Source organism: Amphiura filiformis, chromosome 18 (genome assembly GCF_039555335.1).
Source record: "Amphiura filiformis chromosome 18, Afil_fr2py, whole genome shotgun sequence".
In the NCBI taxonomy this organism is placed as follows: Eukaryota; Metazoa; Echinodermata; class Ophiuroidea; order Amphilepidida; family Amphiuridae; genus Amphiura; species Amphiura filiformis.
Window position 1 is genome coordinate 5,426,317 of NC_092645.1, and position 15,909 is coordinate 5,442,225.

Sequence of the window (15,909 nt, forward strand, 5' to 3'; positions counted from 1 at the left end):
ATGATAACATAAGCCTCACATATATGTGGGGGCCAAAAAAATTGATATTTTTGATATTTATCAGTCCTTGAATTTAACTTTATAAATCTGAAGTACTTGTAGTGTATGTAGCTGGGAGTAAAAGCCATCCATCATATGAAATGTTTGACCTTTCATCGAAGGTATACATTTTTCCCCACAGACCTAAAAATTTTGGGAAAAAAATTAACGTTTATTTTCAATACGAAATGTCAAAATTTTCATATGATGGACGGCTTTTCATCCCAGCAACATAAACTTAAAGTACATATCATTAGTTTACTTCAAGGACTGTTAAATATTAAAAATATCATTTTCTAATAATTTGCCATAAAATTATTTGGTATCAGAAGGATATTCCTTGTATTCAGAATGCAATTTGGTGTGTTTGATGTGCTCTCAGGTCCCACAAAAATACTGTGCAAACGTTGCTATCTAAGCCCTTAAACAAATTTATTTCTGGTTTAAAATGTGCACTTTCATGATTTCAGAGTGGGAGGCTAAGTGACCTTTTAAAGGGAAGGTATTTAATCAGTAATCAAGTTATTATGTTAATCCTCATTCACATAACCCCATGAGAACTACCTGCCGATTGGCCAAAAAGAAGTTTTCATTATCAATTGGACCAATCAGCCACATAGCCCACATTATTAGAATAATTTGGGGGAAAATGGGGTGAATTTTTTGCGAAGCTCCATTCTTAAAATGAAGATATCATGTAATTGACCAATCAGATGCAATGTTAGATCGGCAGGTAGTACTCAGGGGTTAAATGGTAAGTAAAAAACAAAGTGGCCTATTTTAGCAATTATAACATGTCAAAATACCAATTAGGCCAAAAAAAAAACCAAGTTTGTTTCCAGAATTTCGTTTTTGACGGCTTATTGTGCGCATTTGGACTTTTTTTTTTCACTTACAAAGAAAAAAAAAGAAGAAAAAAACAGGAAAAAATCGCAAAATAAATAATATAAAACACTACAGGAGTAAACATTTACACATTACACAACAAACGAGCATAGTGAAAAACTACTGCAGGTTGAAAGGGGGTCTTAAATATTCTTGAATATGAAGAAATGTGGTGTTTTTTTTGTGTCGGACAAACCCACTGTAAATTCCCATTCCAATTTGCAGCGAAACAGGTATTTTTTTCCATTTTAAGACATGGATTAAAAAATTTTAAAAAAGCATTTTGCATTTGACTTTTTGGACCTGCTACAGAAAACAAACATTTTTTTTTGCCTTATAATGTTGCAAATCATACACGATCTTCAGCTTATTACTGAAAACTGCAAATGTCAAAAAAGTGGCTTGTTCCTGGTCAACATGTGTCACATATATCGCGGGGTATGTTAAGAAAGCTGAAAAATATGCAGTCTGATCCAAGGTTAGTCCTCAGTACAAGGATTCAAATTCAAGGAGAACCCGTTCTCGCTGGATTACAACTAGGAGAACCAACATTGGTTCTCGTAAGATTCCAAGTCTCAGAAAACTGTAATTTGCTATACTGAGATGTGGCTACGTAAAATTGTGATATATCTGCAATATGAAGTTTGACTAAAAAGTTTAATGATTGGAAGAATCTGTGGGTGCTAGCGATTATTTTTGTACCAAAATCTCAAAATGGCCAAAAAGTGAGTTACAGCTTTCTGGTTCTAAACCCTCGATATCGTTCCTTGTTTCTTTACTTACCGCATGGAACAGAAGAGACAACGCCTTGAGATAAATAAGCAACAACATGAGATAGTGGATCTTGAAAACATCCTCTCTATTCTTACGTAGATATACCATCCAGTACACAGCCGAGGTAAAGAACACCATTGACATTGTGATGAAGAGCGGAGGCAGTGGGATGTCTCCTGCAGACAGGTAATTCTTGCCGTTCATCTCGACGATCCCAACCTGATGGAATATGAGCAATAAAATATAAAAATAAAAAGCTTCAACATTTCTGATTTTCATTCTTTTGACTATTTTTACATGGAGAGAAAATTTTGCATGATTCGGCACTGATGATTCTTGCTATTCATCTAGACGATTTTTGCAAACTGTATGAATGGTAAACAAACACAACCTCAAATGACCTTTGACCTCTGTATGCGACCTTAGATACCACCAATACATGAAGGTACCATAATGCAGCTATGACCCAAGTTTGGTTGCATTTGTTTCTCCAGTATTTTTTTTTGTGAGGGCAGTAAGGGGGAAAACACACTGTCCAAGAGGGTGAAAGTTGTCCTTCTCCATACATACATGTACCTAAACAAACTGCCAGCAATATTTTTTAGGATGGGGACTTGATGAGGGGACTGAAGGCACCTGTGCCCCTCCCCCTCTCTAGTTACACCCCACACCATAACATATTTGTTTGCAAAAAGACTGGTTTCTGATGCGTTTTGTGAACAATACTAATATTGCCAAGCGGTTTAAGGTGCCGGTCACACAAACCCCAAGGTCCTGGGTTCCATTCCCAGACATGATCCCTTTTCCCTGTTTCCTCCTGATATGTTACGACAGCAAAACTGTAGTAATCTTATGAAATTTGACCCAATGACTAATTTGAAATTACTACTAATAAATTGGAATTCAGCTGCACTACATTATTTTCACGTCTATCATTACCAATGTTTTTATGTGTTCTTACCGTTAAATTGACGTTGCCTCCACCAGCTCTGCAATGATGGAAATAAAGATTATACAGCCCCTCTTCTCTCTTCTTGCCGATGCACACAACAAACTGTAGAGGCGTGACAAACATCAAGAATATTCTTTACAATTTCTAACTTAATTTCTAACTAATTTCTTCTCTGGAAAAATGTATTATAACAAAAATTTTTTGATTATGACATCTACCAACACAGATCAATGTTCACAATAATACTCATGTTACTTACGCTGACATTGTATGTGACTCGACTACCATCTGGACTTGTAGATTCAAGTAGCTTTAATGCCTTGCGTTGGGACCCTGGCAATTCCATCTCGCCATCAGCCACAGAGTTTCCTTGAGGGTCTGCGTTCTTCAGAGGGACTTTGAGCTCTGTTTGTTTATCATCCTCTACCCCCTTTGTATCAACAACATCTCCCTTTTTTTGAGAACCTGTTTCAGGATTATTTTCAGCGTCCTTTAAATTCAAAGGTGGAGGTAGCTGCTCTTCATTATTTGGGAGATCTGTTTGTTTCTTTTTTTCAGAATTCAAATCTTCAAGATTTAGTTCTTTATCATCTTGTTTAAGTTTCAAATTAGTTTTATCAATATCCTCATCTTTAGATATCTGTATGTCATTTCCCTTATTAGCACTTTCAGACTCGGAAGGTCCACTTTGTCCAGCATTGTCTCCACCAACATCTTTGTTAACTTCTTTTCCTACAAAAAAAATGTAGGAAACAAAATAAATTTGGTCAAGTTGATAGATAATGACGACATCAGGCAGAACCTGGCATGTTGATGTACCGGATGCTATGGGTATGTTGCCAAAATCTAGGGCTGTGAGCAGGGTTTAATGTAGCATATATGCACTCATGCATGTAACAGTCTCTTTGTGCATGAAATTTCTGTTGTTCATGTACCGTACTTGTATTTGTAGGGAAAAACTCATTTGTGAAAATGTACATAGATATTATTTTGATATTACCACTGATGGCTGTGAGTGGCCTTCGACCTAGTCTAGGACTTTGGACATATCCAATGCATTTTGAAATCATTAATAGACTATGACATGCACATAAATTATAACTTTACGGTTTGTAGACACAAAAATTTTTTTTTTTAATCAACCAAACATGATCTATTGTGAAAATGCATATAGATTTTATTTTGTTATTACCACTGATGGCTGTGAGTGGCCTTAGACCTAGTCTAGGACTTTGGATATAAATCTAACACATTTTGAAATCATTAATAGACTATGACATGCACATTAATTATAACTTTACGGTTTGTAGACATATAATGATTTTTTTTTAATCAACCAAACATGATCTATTGTGAAAATGTGCATATAGATTTTATTTTGTTATTACCACTGATGGCTGTGAGTGGCCTTAGACCTAGTCTAGGACTTTGGATATAAATCCAATGCATTTTGAAATCATTAAGAAATTTTCTCCCTGGCCAATTTAGTGCATATTTTTGCATTTTCCTCAAAATTATAAGCGCATTGGGGACAAGTAAGATATGTATATTATAGGGGCAAGGACTACAACTACTGCACTGGAAATTTTTATTTTAGCACAGACAACAGTTGTGGAGTTACAGTCAAAAATGAGGGGAAACCAATATTTGATCAATAAATCAATAACTACTTGCTTTGAGTTGCTGAATTTTCAGTACAGTAGTTGTAGTCATTGCCCCTATAATATGCATATCTTACTTGTCACCAATGTGCTATAATTTTTGAGAAAAATGCAAAAATAGGCACAAAATTGGCCAGGGGTGTAGTACCCCTTAATAGACTATGACATGCACATTAATTATAACTTTACGGTTTGTAGACATATAATGATTTTTTTTTAAATCAACCAAACATGATCTATTGTGAAAATGTGCATATAGATTTTATTTTGTTATTACCACTGATGGCTGTGAGTGGCCTTAGACCTAGTCTAGGACTTTGGATATAAATCCAATGCATTTTGAAATCATTAATAAACTATGACATGCACATAAATTATAACTTTACGGTTTGTAGACACAAAATGATATTTTTTTTAATCAACCAAGCATGACACACCGTCGACGTCCTATACGATAAATATAAATTTAATACTCCGTTGGTGAAAGCGGCAGGCGAGTGGTAGTGGCGACAGGCGAGTGGTATTTCACTGAACATAAGAAAAGGAGTTCTATCTGATTGGCTAGCAATCGATCGCTTAGGTCGCTCAGTAGTCAACTACAAACTCATGCATTCAATTCGATTGAATCGATTATTCTATTATTGACGAAGATAAAGAGCGTGATAGTGTGTCAATAATGTACATTGTATTGCACCTGGTTTTACCAGCATTCCTTTATAAAATAATTTTCTCAAAGAGTTAAATATTATCAAAATTTTTACCCAGGATTTCAAATGTTTTACATCAAAATTGCAGTTAAACATATCCACAGCAAAATACCGGTCCTCACTAATTAGTACATTTAATTTCCAGTTAGTACATTTAAACGAAACCTGTGATTTACGTGACAACAAATAAAATTTTCTTACAATAGAAATATCATATGGGATACTGATATGGTAGGCCGCAACCGCCACTAACGTGGAGCTGCTACGCCGTAGCTGACTTTTTTGTTCCGTGGAGCCAAATTGACCAATCATGTTAGAGTTTTTCATTACTCGGAGGTAAAACTGACCAATCAAGTACGACAATACTCATTACGTGAAGCGAATTTAGTCATTAAGAATTTGCCAGGACGGGCTTCACGTAGTTGCAAGATATCCTCGGTCACGATAGTTATGATTCAAAAAGTAATTTATGAAAAGTACGAACCGACTTATTATTAAGATGGACATGCACTCACAAGAAACTCATACAGTATTGTACACAACTATATAGCTAGGCAGAGTGGTGGTAAACCATGCACACAATTCTGCGATCTGCAGTGTATCGCCGGGAGCTGATTTGTACATCTTGAGCGGCGTGGCCTGCGTAATTCGACCTTCAGCAAACCAGTTCGGATTTACTTTATATACTAGTAGTAGGCCATACATACTGTAGTTACGGTACTGCCCGTTTTCCTATACACAATACTCAGTGCGCTCACCATTGTGCGTGACCTAGTGTATGTTAGAAGTATTATGCCATTGCCTATATGGCGTCACTGTGTAAAAAATAACCAGTCAATATTTAAAGTATTCTCTGAAATTCTAGAAAATATAGTTTTGTAACATTTCCTAAATTTTTAGCTAATTTAGGTGTTTGGAAATATTGGTACTTTTGTGTTTTAGGAAGGATATGTAAACGACAGATAACACCAACAAATATGAACAAATTATTTCTAAACCGTGTTAAGTCTGCAAATCATTATGCTTCTCATTTTCAAGAACGCTGGTTAACAATAAGCAGACTATTGTCTCATTTTGTAAACAAAAGCCCAGACAGTATTGTTACCTTGCGTTCGCTTTATAATCATTCACCCAACTGAAACTATAATACCAGCTCATTGTTCATTGCACAGGTAAAACAGACACAAGTGCAGTGTGTATTTAACCAGAGAAGATCTGATGTAACATAGTTGAGCTGTTTTCATTGAGTGTTATCTTGGTTTAAATTTAGCTTTTAATGGGGTTTAAGTCCTTCAAAGGTCGTGGTGAATTCTACTGTAGACATGACTGCATCATGATTATTTTAAAGTCAACAACATTCAACAATATGATCACCGTGATAGTATGACAGTATCAGTACCGTGGGTGTCAGTGATCCTGGCCTGACACAGCAGACAAACAAACAAACACGCCACACACATGGCACATGCATGCAAGGTAACATTGACTATACACTAATCAAACAATGGTATTGATCCTGTACAACTGTTGGTGGTTTATTTACATTCGATTCATTTAAAATCCACATAGTAAACATTAATTTTGGTAAGAGTTTTCTCTCTCTGGAACGATGATGCATCAACTGGCTCCGCGTAATGAAAAGATCTAACATGATTGGTCAATTTAGCTCCGAAGCGAAAAAGTAAGTTACGCGTAGCAGCTCCACGTTAGGCGGTTACGACCAGCCATATACTGATCATGCGAAAATCGTAAAACATAGAATAGAAACAGTGTGGCGGCTCTCAAAATCTCAAATTGTATGCATAGCCTGATCGCACGGCCTATCTCGAACAAAATCACCATGCGTAGTTGTTGAAAAACGTGAGGATTTATCGTACTACCACGGCAATTTTTAACACGAAGATATAGGGATGATGACGGTGTGCATGATCTACTGATTTTTTTTTAAAATTCAAATATAGTCCAATAGTCCACTGCCAGTTTTGGTAACTTTTCACCAAGGGGTGGGACCACATAAGTAAAAGAGATCAATGACATCAATAATTGACACTTAATTCTCACCTCCTCCTGGCAACAATGTCTGTTCAGCCGTTCTTCTTTTCCTTTGTGCCACAGCCTGGGAGTCCTTGGCTATAGCATTAGAGTCTTTGCAGGTGCCTTCATACACCAGGCTGATGTTGTTAGATGGCATGGGGTTTATGGCTAGGTTCTTTAGACTCTTTCCAACTCGGTCTATGTGAACGCTGTAAACAAAATCCAAAGAAATGCAACTGATAACTTGTAAAGAAATTCAAGACAAAATGAATGAAACATCAGGCCTGAAAGTCCACTTTTGACAAAAAGCCTGACTACGCCTGAAAAACAGCATAGAAATGACCACAATGGCCCTAAAAAGCTGAAAATAAAAGAAATCTGGACTACAAAAAAGCCTGAATTCAGGCAAAAGCCTGAAAACTTACATCCCTGAAGCATGATGTAATACAATCACTTATTGCAGGTCTGCTATTTTAGAATTTAAAAGAAAAATGATTAATATTTTCCCAGCCTACACAAAATGTTTTACAAAAAAAAATCCTTCCCAGCCAACACAAAATGTTTACAGAAAATAATTAAATGTTGGGTTATATATAACAGGTATACATCACATATTAAGGGTATATTATGTTTTTTTAAATAACATTCAAAAACATTTTGAAAACTTGTTGCAAAACATTCTACCATTTCCATACCACAACCCCTATTGTTACTATTCTATTAGGCCAATTCTTTCAAGTAGGGTCGGTCGTTTGTTGTTGGGTTTTTTTTGTTTTGTTTTGATTTCCTGGAGACTAAAATTACCCGTAAAATTTCACAACAATCTGAAAAAATAAATCAAGAGAATTTGTGGCAAACATATTTTCTAAAAATGTTCAGCCAAAATTAATCAATTTTGGCCCCAAAACAGCTGATTTTACATGATTTAGCAATTAGTGAATTGAGAGTTTGGCTTGTAGCTTTTTCATATAGTACCATGAGTATAAAGAGATTGCATAAAAAATGGAGACAATAATTGTGATGTATGTAAGATGCTTGAACATAATAATCAAAAGTTGTTTCTCCCATCTTGTATGAAGTTTATCCCATCTTGTATGAAGTTTATCCCAGTTAAGGGGGTACTACACCCCTGTGGTAAATTTGTGACTATTTTTGCATTTTTCTCAAAAAATAATAACACACTGGTAACAAAAGTTATGTATATTATTGGGGCAAGGAATACAATTACTACACTGAAATTTCAGTGACTGAAGACAAGCGGTTCGTTATTTATGATAGGAAATGAGGTACATTCTAGCGGTACCTCTTTTCTTATCATAAATAACTAACCGCTTGTCTTGGGTCACTGAAATTCCAGTGTAGTAATTGGATTCCTTGCCCTATAATATACATAACTTTTGTTACCACTGTGTTATTAGTTTCTGAGAAAAATGCAAAAATAGACACAAATTTATCGAGGAGTGTAGTACCCCCTTAAGAGAAGTTCTAATATCTGCTGATAATGAATATGAGCCTGTTTGATACCTAGACATTGACTGGACCAAGTTACCAACCTGCTTTCTGTAAAATTGAACTTTAAGAAGACGACAGATACAGAATCATCATCCCGCTTGTCTTGAGAGTTGTCATCACCGTTGTCAAGAACACAGGGTTCAGCATGGTCCTCCTGCCAGGATAAATGGTGTACAAAATCACATAACATCATTGGGCAGGACAAACCTTGTATGTATCATTGGCCCCTGAACATGTTTAAAGCAAAACCTCCATGTAACCTCTTGGCAGTTTTGTATTAAACATGTTCAAGGGCCACTAGTACATAGGTTTTTCCTGACCAAAATCACAGTAGTACAAGAACAAAATATGATCCAATAAAAAATGGGCTATTCCAGTCAAAATCCAAAAGTTTAAAATTTGCAACATCGTAAAGATTTGACTTTTTTACCAAATATAATTTTCCTACAATTTTTTGTGACAGTCTATTTTCTATACTTTTTTTTTAACATGGATTATGTTGCAGATCATTATGAATTCTTTGATTTTAGTAAAAACTTCAAAGTTTCTGAAAATGAGTATTTAAAAAATCATTATTTTGAGAAAATCTTAAAATTCACGGATTAGACATATAACGCACGATTATACCCAAAATGCGCAAAGGTCTGTGTTTTGTTTTTTGCACATCACATATTCTCTCTGTGCTTAGGATAACAATACAGAGCGGTAAAAAATGTACGCACCATGTATGAAGCGCTGCCATCACTGGTTGATTTATCTAGTGTGAAACCAATGCTGTACTCTTGAAGTTTGGGGTTCACCTCGTTCTCCTTGATGCCGTCTAGCAGGTACTTGTCCAGGCTAAGATGCATATCGATGGCTAACATACCATTCCTGAAGAAACCAAATGTTGTGATGTCTATCATGTCCCGGTCCTCATTCTATATAAAAAAAAAAAATTTAGGTCAGGAAATTATATCAAAAGATATTGGAATACTTAGGCTGTACTCTCAGGGATGCAAGTGGCCTGAAGTGATTTTGCAGGAAAAGCCTGAAAAAGCGCGTAAAAGGGCTATAAAGCCACAAAACGGGCTGAAAATAAATTAAAAATTGTGTTAATTTGGAGTAACAAAAAGCAGAAATTCCTGCAAAAGCAGGAAAACTTGCATCCCTGTACTCTTCATGTGTGACCTTATTCTTAATGTCGTCTGACAGGGTCATGTCAAGGCTAAGATACCATACCATTCCTGAAGAAACCAAATGTTGTAACGTCTATCATCAGTCTGGTGCCTAAGCAAAAAAACTGAAAATAGCGTCCGCACAATGTTTTATTGTGTTTCCTATATCTCCGCGACTCATCGATTCAGAATCTGGCAACCATGGCACCCTTTGGGCATTTTGAAATAAATTACCCATAAGTGATGATACGGGAGTCAAAAATTGAAAGTGTTCAAATTTCAATTATATCAAATTATTTGTCTATGCGGATCACAATGACAAATAAAATGTACTTTTATTTTTCAATACCACCTGTGATTCAGAAGTTACGTGCCACAACAGGTCAAGGGTCAATTTCCCTGGCATAGCTGATCCCCGTTCACACATGCCCTCACACAGAGGCCATGTGAATGATGGATTTTTAATGTCACAAAAAACAACAGATGCGCAAAATTGCAACGGATCAGCCTCACAAGCTTCAGCGCATTCAACACTACGATATATACATGTACACTATGCCAATGACAGATAGACATTGACATTCATAAAACCATGAAAACAAATGAAATATTTGCAATTAAAAACTCATGTTTTTCAACAATTCTGAATTTTATCAATGAAAATGCAGCGATGACGTCATTGGGTCAACGATTTTCTAAATGCTGATTGGTTGATTGCGTCAATGTCAGTGATCTGTGCATGGACGCCCACGGTATGGAATGACTTTTTTGTATGGGTAAAATACACTGTGCCGTGCCGCTGGTCGTGTCTTGTTCAAAAATTCTAACTTTAGTATGAACAACCGATAGCTTGTGATACGAAAGTTAGAAGGTGCAAGTAAATGTTCTCATGTCACGTACCTTGTTTGGCACATGTACACGGTTGCCATACAGGGCCCAATATCATGCATATGAATAAAAACTTCTTCCTCAAGTTAATTATTGTCTCAAAAATATGAGGATATTGTTCTTGACATATTAGTGACACATGTGCTATATTCCTTCATCAATTCACCATGACTGTACTCAAGAAAAACGTCATTTTGTGTCAATTTTTCTCGAGTGATCGTCAGACTACTCAGACATCACACGGTCCCCATTGTAATAAAGTGATCAACATGTGTAGTGCTGGGCTCACATGTTCAAGAACCGGAAGGGTATCACCATCAGTTTGCAATGACAAGTCAACCTTTGAAAATCGGGAGATGGATTGATTTGCCCAGCACTGGATTTTCCCATTAGTATTTAATGAGTGGCACTGGTCGGTCGTAAAAACAACTTTGATCTTTGAAAGCAAGGTTGCAGAATTAAACGGACTAATAATATGGTCGGAATTTGTACTTCAGCGCTTGTGTTTCTGGTTAAAAGTACTGTAAGCAAATACTTCAGCTAAGATACATAAATGTTAGCCTAGCTAATTAAATTGTTACTCGTGCCAAGACCGCCTGAAGTGATACTAGACTAATTCCAATCAGCCGTCTACACTTCGCATGTACTGTGTATGCTTCGTAGTGACGACTGATTATCTTGCAGTCCATATCATGACCGACTAATGCGACTTTGATTGTGCGCAGTAGCGCGACTGACTAGCGGCGCCCGTGTACCGCGCCGCTGTGACAAGATCGCGCTTTGAACTTCTAAAAACAACAAACTCGGTCAAAAGGTCAATTTGGACACAACTGCGCACGCTCTATGCCACAGGAATCCTGTTGCAAAATCCGTCACTTTTTTCCACATAGTTTTCTCAGTTGTCAATCCAGACGATTGACGACTGAGGGCAGCAGTCTAAAGTGATACCAGCGAATGAAGCGTTTCTAGATGATTTCAAGAACACCACCGCGCATGCGTAAGACATTTTTAGCCTACGTTTCGTATCCTACCATCGGATCGTTGAAACAAGAAAACATCATTCACAAATTCAATCACCTTCCTACACCACCAGTTGAAATAAAATTCAAAACTTCCCGTTTTATTCCTCAAAACTACATGTACCTTCATTAATAAAAAATTGAAATCCTAGTACGACCCGTTATCGAAAATTGTTTGATATAAAACGTCAACAAAAGTAATTCTTCTGAAGAGTAGAACGAACGTGTCAAAATGGCGGCTTGTCGCTGATCGGCATGACGCATGAGCAGTGCAGCGAAACGGACATAAACAAGACTTACGATTGGCTGATACGTCATCGCTACCATGTGTATAAAATTAGTGTCAGGCCATGCCGCCAGACTGTATGTGGCTTTGTTAGGATCGACGAGCATCAGGCCGACACAATCTGGTTGTGTAGGAGACTATCATCGTGACGCCCACGTTGGAACCATTGGATTACGGAAGAAATATTCATTACCAGTCCTGACTGAAGCAATGTGGCCATTTCTATGTTTGTACTGGGCAAGTACCGGACATTTTTCAACACAGAGATTACTACAAATTCGTCTAAAGGTAAGCAAAGGGTTGGGGATCGCATTTTTAACTGTCTTGACTTTGACTAATGACTGTTTCGGAGTTAAGGGTCGCTAAAAGTAGACCATTTCGGGGTACATGTAGTCACTGTTATTGGTTTACTTTTAGCCGTGTACTCACTGCGGAGTCCCTAGCGTCCTAGTGAGTAGATTTTCTTGCAATATTTGGCCTATTTACCTTCAAATTTGATCCTTACATGTACTTTGATTCCAGAACAATATCCAGCGTAGTAAAAAATAAATTTTTGGCGTTTCTGATCGTCACGATGAAGCATTTTTCAGGACAAAAATGGTTGCTCAGTTCTTCGTCTTATTTGTTTTTGTCGTAGGCAGGTGGTAGGTTAGTCTCGGCCCACACTGTAGGCCTATGTGTCTATAGGAACGACGAGCGTTAGGAAAGACGCAAATTGGCTGTGCAAAGACTATCGTTGATGCTGACCAATGACGTATTTTCACGTAACTTAATCAACCAGTCCTTCAACTGCTTACACACGGTCATCGGGTTGTGCTTGTTCCGCCATGTTTATTGTTTCGAGATCGGGCCTTGGGATTTAGGCTATTTTCACGCGTGTCCTTGGAACCAAAACAACAGCGGGAATCGTGTGTTAAATCGACATAGAAAAGACTTAGGTGGGGATAGCGAAAGTTAAGGTCAAACCTTTGTGCGCACGCGCAGTGAAATTTGTCATTTTTCATTCGTGATCATTTTTGTTGGACGCGGGGAGAGAGGCTGCTTCTTAAATCATCTTTATTCGCCGAAATTCCAAACGATATTGCGTTTCAAGAATTTGGTAAGAATCCTAGTTAAGTTTCCGATTCTTATATGATTATGAGTACAGTTTTATATGCATCGTCCAAATTTCAAAGAAATTTGTTAAAATGCCAGAGCGGCGCAAAGTCTTAAGCGTGTAAATCACATTCACACACAAAATGGGAAAACCGAGTCTCAGTGGACATAGGAACGGCGTCCATGAGACTCAGCGAGTCTAGGTATTTTGAACAATGAGTGAAAACCGACAACATTTGCTGGTGAATTATAGCGACGCTGTAGTAGACCGCCGTTCACGGAAGAACAGCGGTATGCAAGTAGACCTACTAAATTGTAGCCAAATTGGACAATCTAAAAAAATTGTTTTGATGCGTTTTAAAACTGAAGACGATATAATGACTGAACGTGTTAATATACTACCACCCTCTATCTTCTATCCACACAGTAACTATCGTGTCGTCGTGGATAGTAGATAGATTTCTCAATCAAGTCATGTGATGTCATATATTAAATTAATTATGACTTCACAGTTCACAATCAAAATTTTGAATCATTTAAACATGATTAACATTTCAGAGTTCCGACCATTCATGAAAGCATTCGACACACATCCCCACATCCATCACTCACTGCACTGTATTAAGGAATCCAATTAAGCTTACCAATTGTTTTGATTCATAAGAAATCCGAATTCGTCATTCGTGAATGCAATGCACATAAATCATAAATGGGCAATTGGAAAAAAATCTAGGCGTATATTCTGGGTACATCTTGCTTGCATTTCAACTAGCACACGACATTTTAAATTCAACAATAAATAATCCAATACTCACGTGCAATTTTAGTTTATGTTTTCTTGCTAATAAAACGTTTATTAACGCTAAAACAATGAATATTTTGATAACCAGATTGCTTGTCCTCGTCACTCGAAACGCCATTTTCGTGATTTCCTTTTTTCGCTGCTTTTCTGTATGCAAAAAACACCTATTCAATGTTGATGGTATAGAAAATGTCGGGAACCAAAACGATTCATTTCATTTACTAGAAGGCTGACATCCACGTGGCACTGACAGTAGGTTGACATATTTTGTCCAAATAGCTTTAGGCCTACCCAACATTTCATATAAGGTCGCATGTCATGAATTGGTCATCTTTTGTGTAACATGATGTAAAATGAGAAAAATATCACCAATTTTGATTCAATTCAACACAACTTTTAATGAATACATTTTAGACCATGTTATAAGTATATATTTCTGGAAAGCTTATATTAATACAAGGATGCCAAATCAACAAAGCATAACATCATAATACAGGGTGGGTGAGAAATATACAGGGTGGAACAACAACAAAATTAGCATCTTTCTTGTCATGGTGAACCCCATATTTTTCCCCCGGGGGGGGCACTCCAACTTTGGAGGTGACGCGTATGTAGGGCTGTTAAGACCCCCTTTTTCAGCATCGCTGTCACCCAAAGACCCCATATTTTTTTACTAACACATGCTCGCTCCGCGCTCTGTCACCCGAAGACCCCCTATTTTTCCATTTGATCTGTCACCCAAAGACCCTTACAAGTTCAATTTGAAGAGCAACTTTCATTTATCACTGATTTTGTTACTTATTTTGAAAAAATAAAGAAATTTGAAGCCATTTAGAACTAGAAATTCGATTTTCGAGGTTTTTGTGGCGCTGTTTTGGTTCTCACCCAAAGATTCCATTTTAAAAAATGGTCATGTTCTCACCCAATGACCCCATATTTTTTATATTTTGCTCTCACCGAATGCCAAAAATCATGCTCTCACCCAATGACCCCATATTTTTTACATGTTGCTCTCACCGAATGCCCCTTAGTGCGAAAGCGCCAGCCCTACACCTATATCCATTTCAAATTGAAGTGCCCCCCCGGGATTTTTCCTTTTCTGAAAGCTATGTAGTTCAAAATAAATGGATTCAGAAAGACATTGCATGGGTCCTTCAAACAAATTAGGAAGAAAGAGTTTAGTATCCCTTGCGTTAAACATACAGGGTGGTCAAAAATTGTAAAATAATTTCACCATTTTTATGACATTTTTCAATCAAAACTTTTTTCCTCCATTTCTGGCACTAAAACTAATAGTAGGGTGGTCACATGAAAATTTCAAACCCACCCCTGGAATTACTTTTTCTGTAAGGATTGTTCCTTCTGCAAAATTATTAAAAAACCTTTTGAATCAACTCAATCGGACAATCCGTTGCGAAGATACAGCCTTTTAAAGATTCGCAAAATTGGCCATTTTTACCCCATTTTTTGGAAAATTCTGATTTTGTCATAAATTTGCATATTCACGGAGCGATAATTGTGGGAATAAAGCCAAAGGAGGCATGAGATGTATTGTTTTTGTTTATTTAATGTTCATTTTTGCAAATATTAAAAATCCAGGGTCATAATTGCTATATTTGCTTCTTTACAACATTTTTAAAATGGCTGAAATCACAAAAATAACTCTTTTGCCAGGATTTTTAAGGTAAATATATGTGATTTTCACCGTTGAGGGCGCTATTATGTGCCAATTATGACCTTCAAAGCCCTGTATTTCCTAAACTACACAACCAAATTGTCTGATTTTTGCACAGGATTTTGCTCTGAGGGTCTAGATTGTATAACTCAATATAGCATAATTGTACATCATTGGGAAAATAGTTTGATTTGATGACAAAAAATTATTTTGTGCGTAACTTTTTTATGCGTGACCGTACAAAAATGCTATATTCACCTTCATTACGAGTAGAATATTTTCTATCTAATTAGGTAGTCGGGTTTGCACAGAAGTGACTAGGAGACAGATTATATGGAATTCAAAATGCCCAAAAGTGTTCCAACTGCTGCAGAATCTGTTACATTTCCACCATACATTTGTGTATGTAGGCAGGGGTACACA

At 36.9% G+C, this 15,909-nt stretch overlaps 1 protein-coding gene across 1 annotated transcript in view; it reads right to left on the reverse strand.

The window, feature by feature from the left end:
* The window catches only part of LOC140139787 (uncharacterized), a 40,913-nt gene extending 26,977 nt beyond the window's left edge, over window positions 1–13,936 (reverse strand). Inside the window, 7 exon segments of the mRNA XM_072161498.1 lie at window positions 1,708–1,917; window positions 2,660–2,752; window positions 2,910–3,382; window positions 7,080–7,261; window positions 8,606–8,718; window positions 9,287–9,484; window positions 13,825–13,936. Coding sequence (XP_072017599.1) covers window positions 1,708–1,917; window positions 2,660–2,752; window positions 2,910–3,382; window positions 7,080–7,261; window positions 8,606–8,718; window positions 9,287–9,484; window positions 13,825–13,929 — 1,374 coding nt within the window. The 5' untranslated portion in view covers window positions 13,930–13,936.
* Between the last annotated feature and the right edge of the window lie 1,973 nt (window positions 13,937–15,909).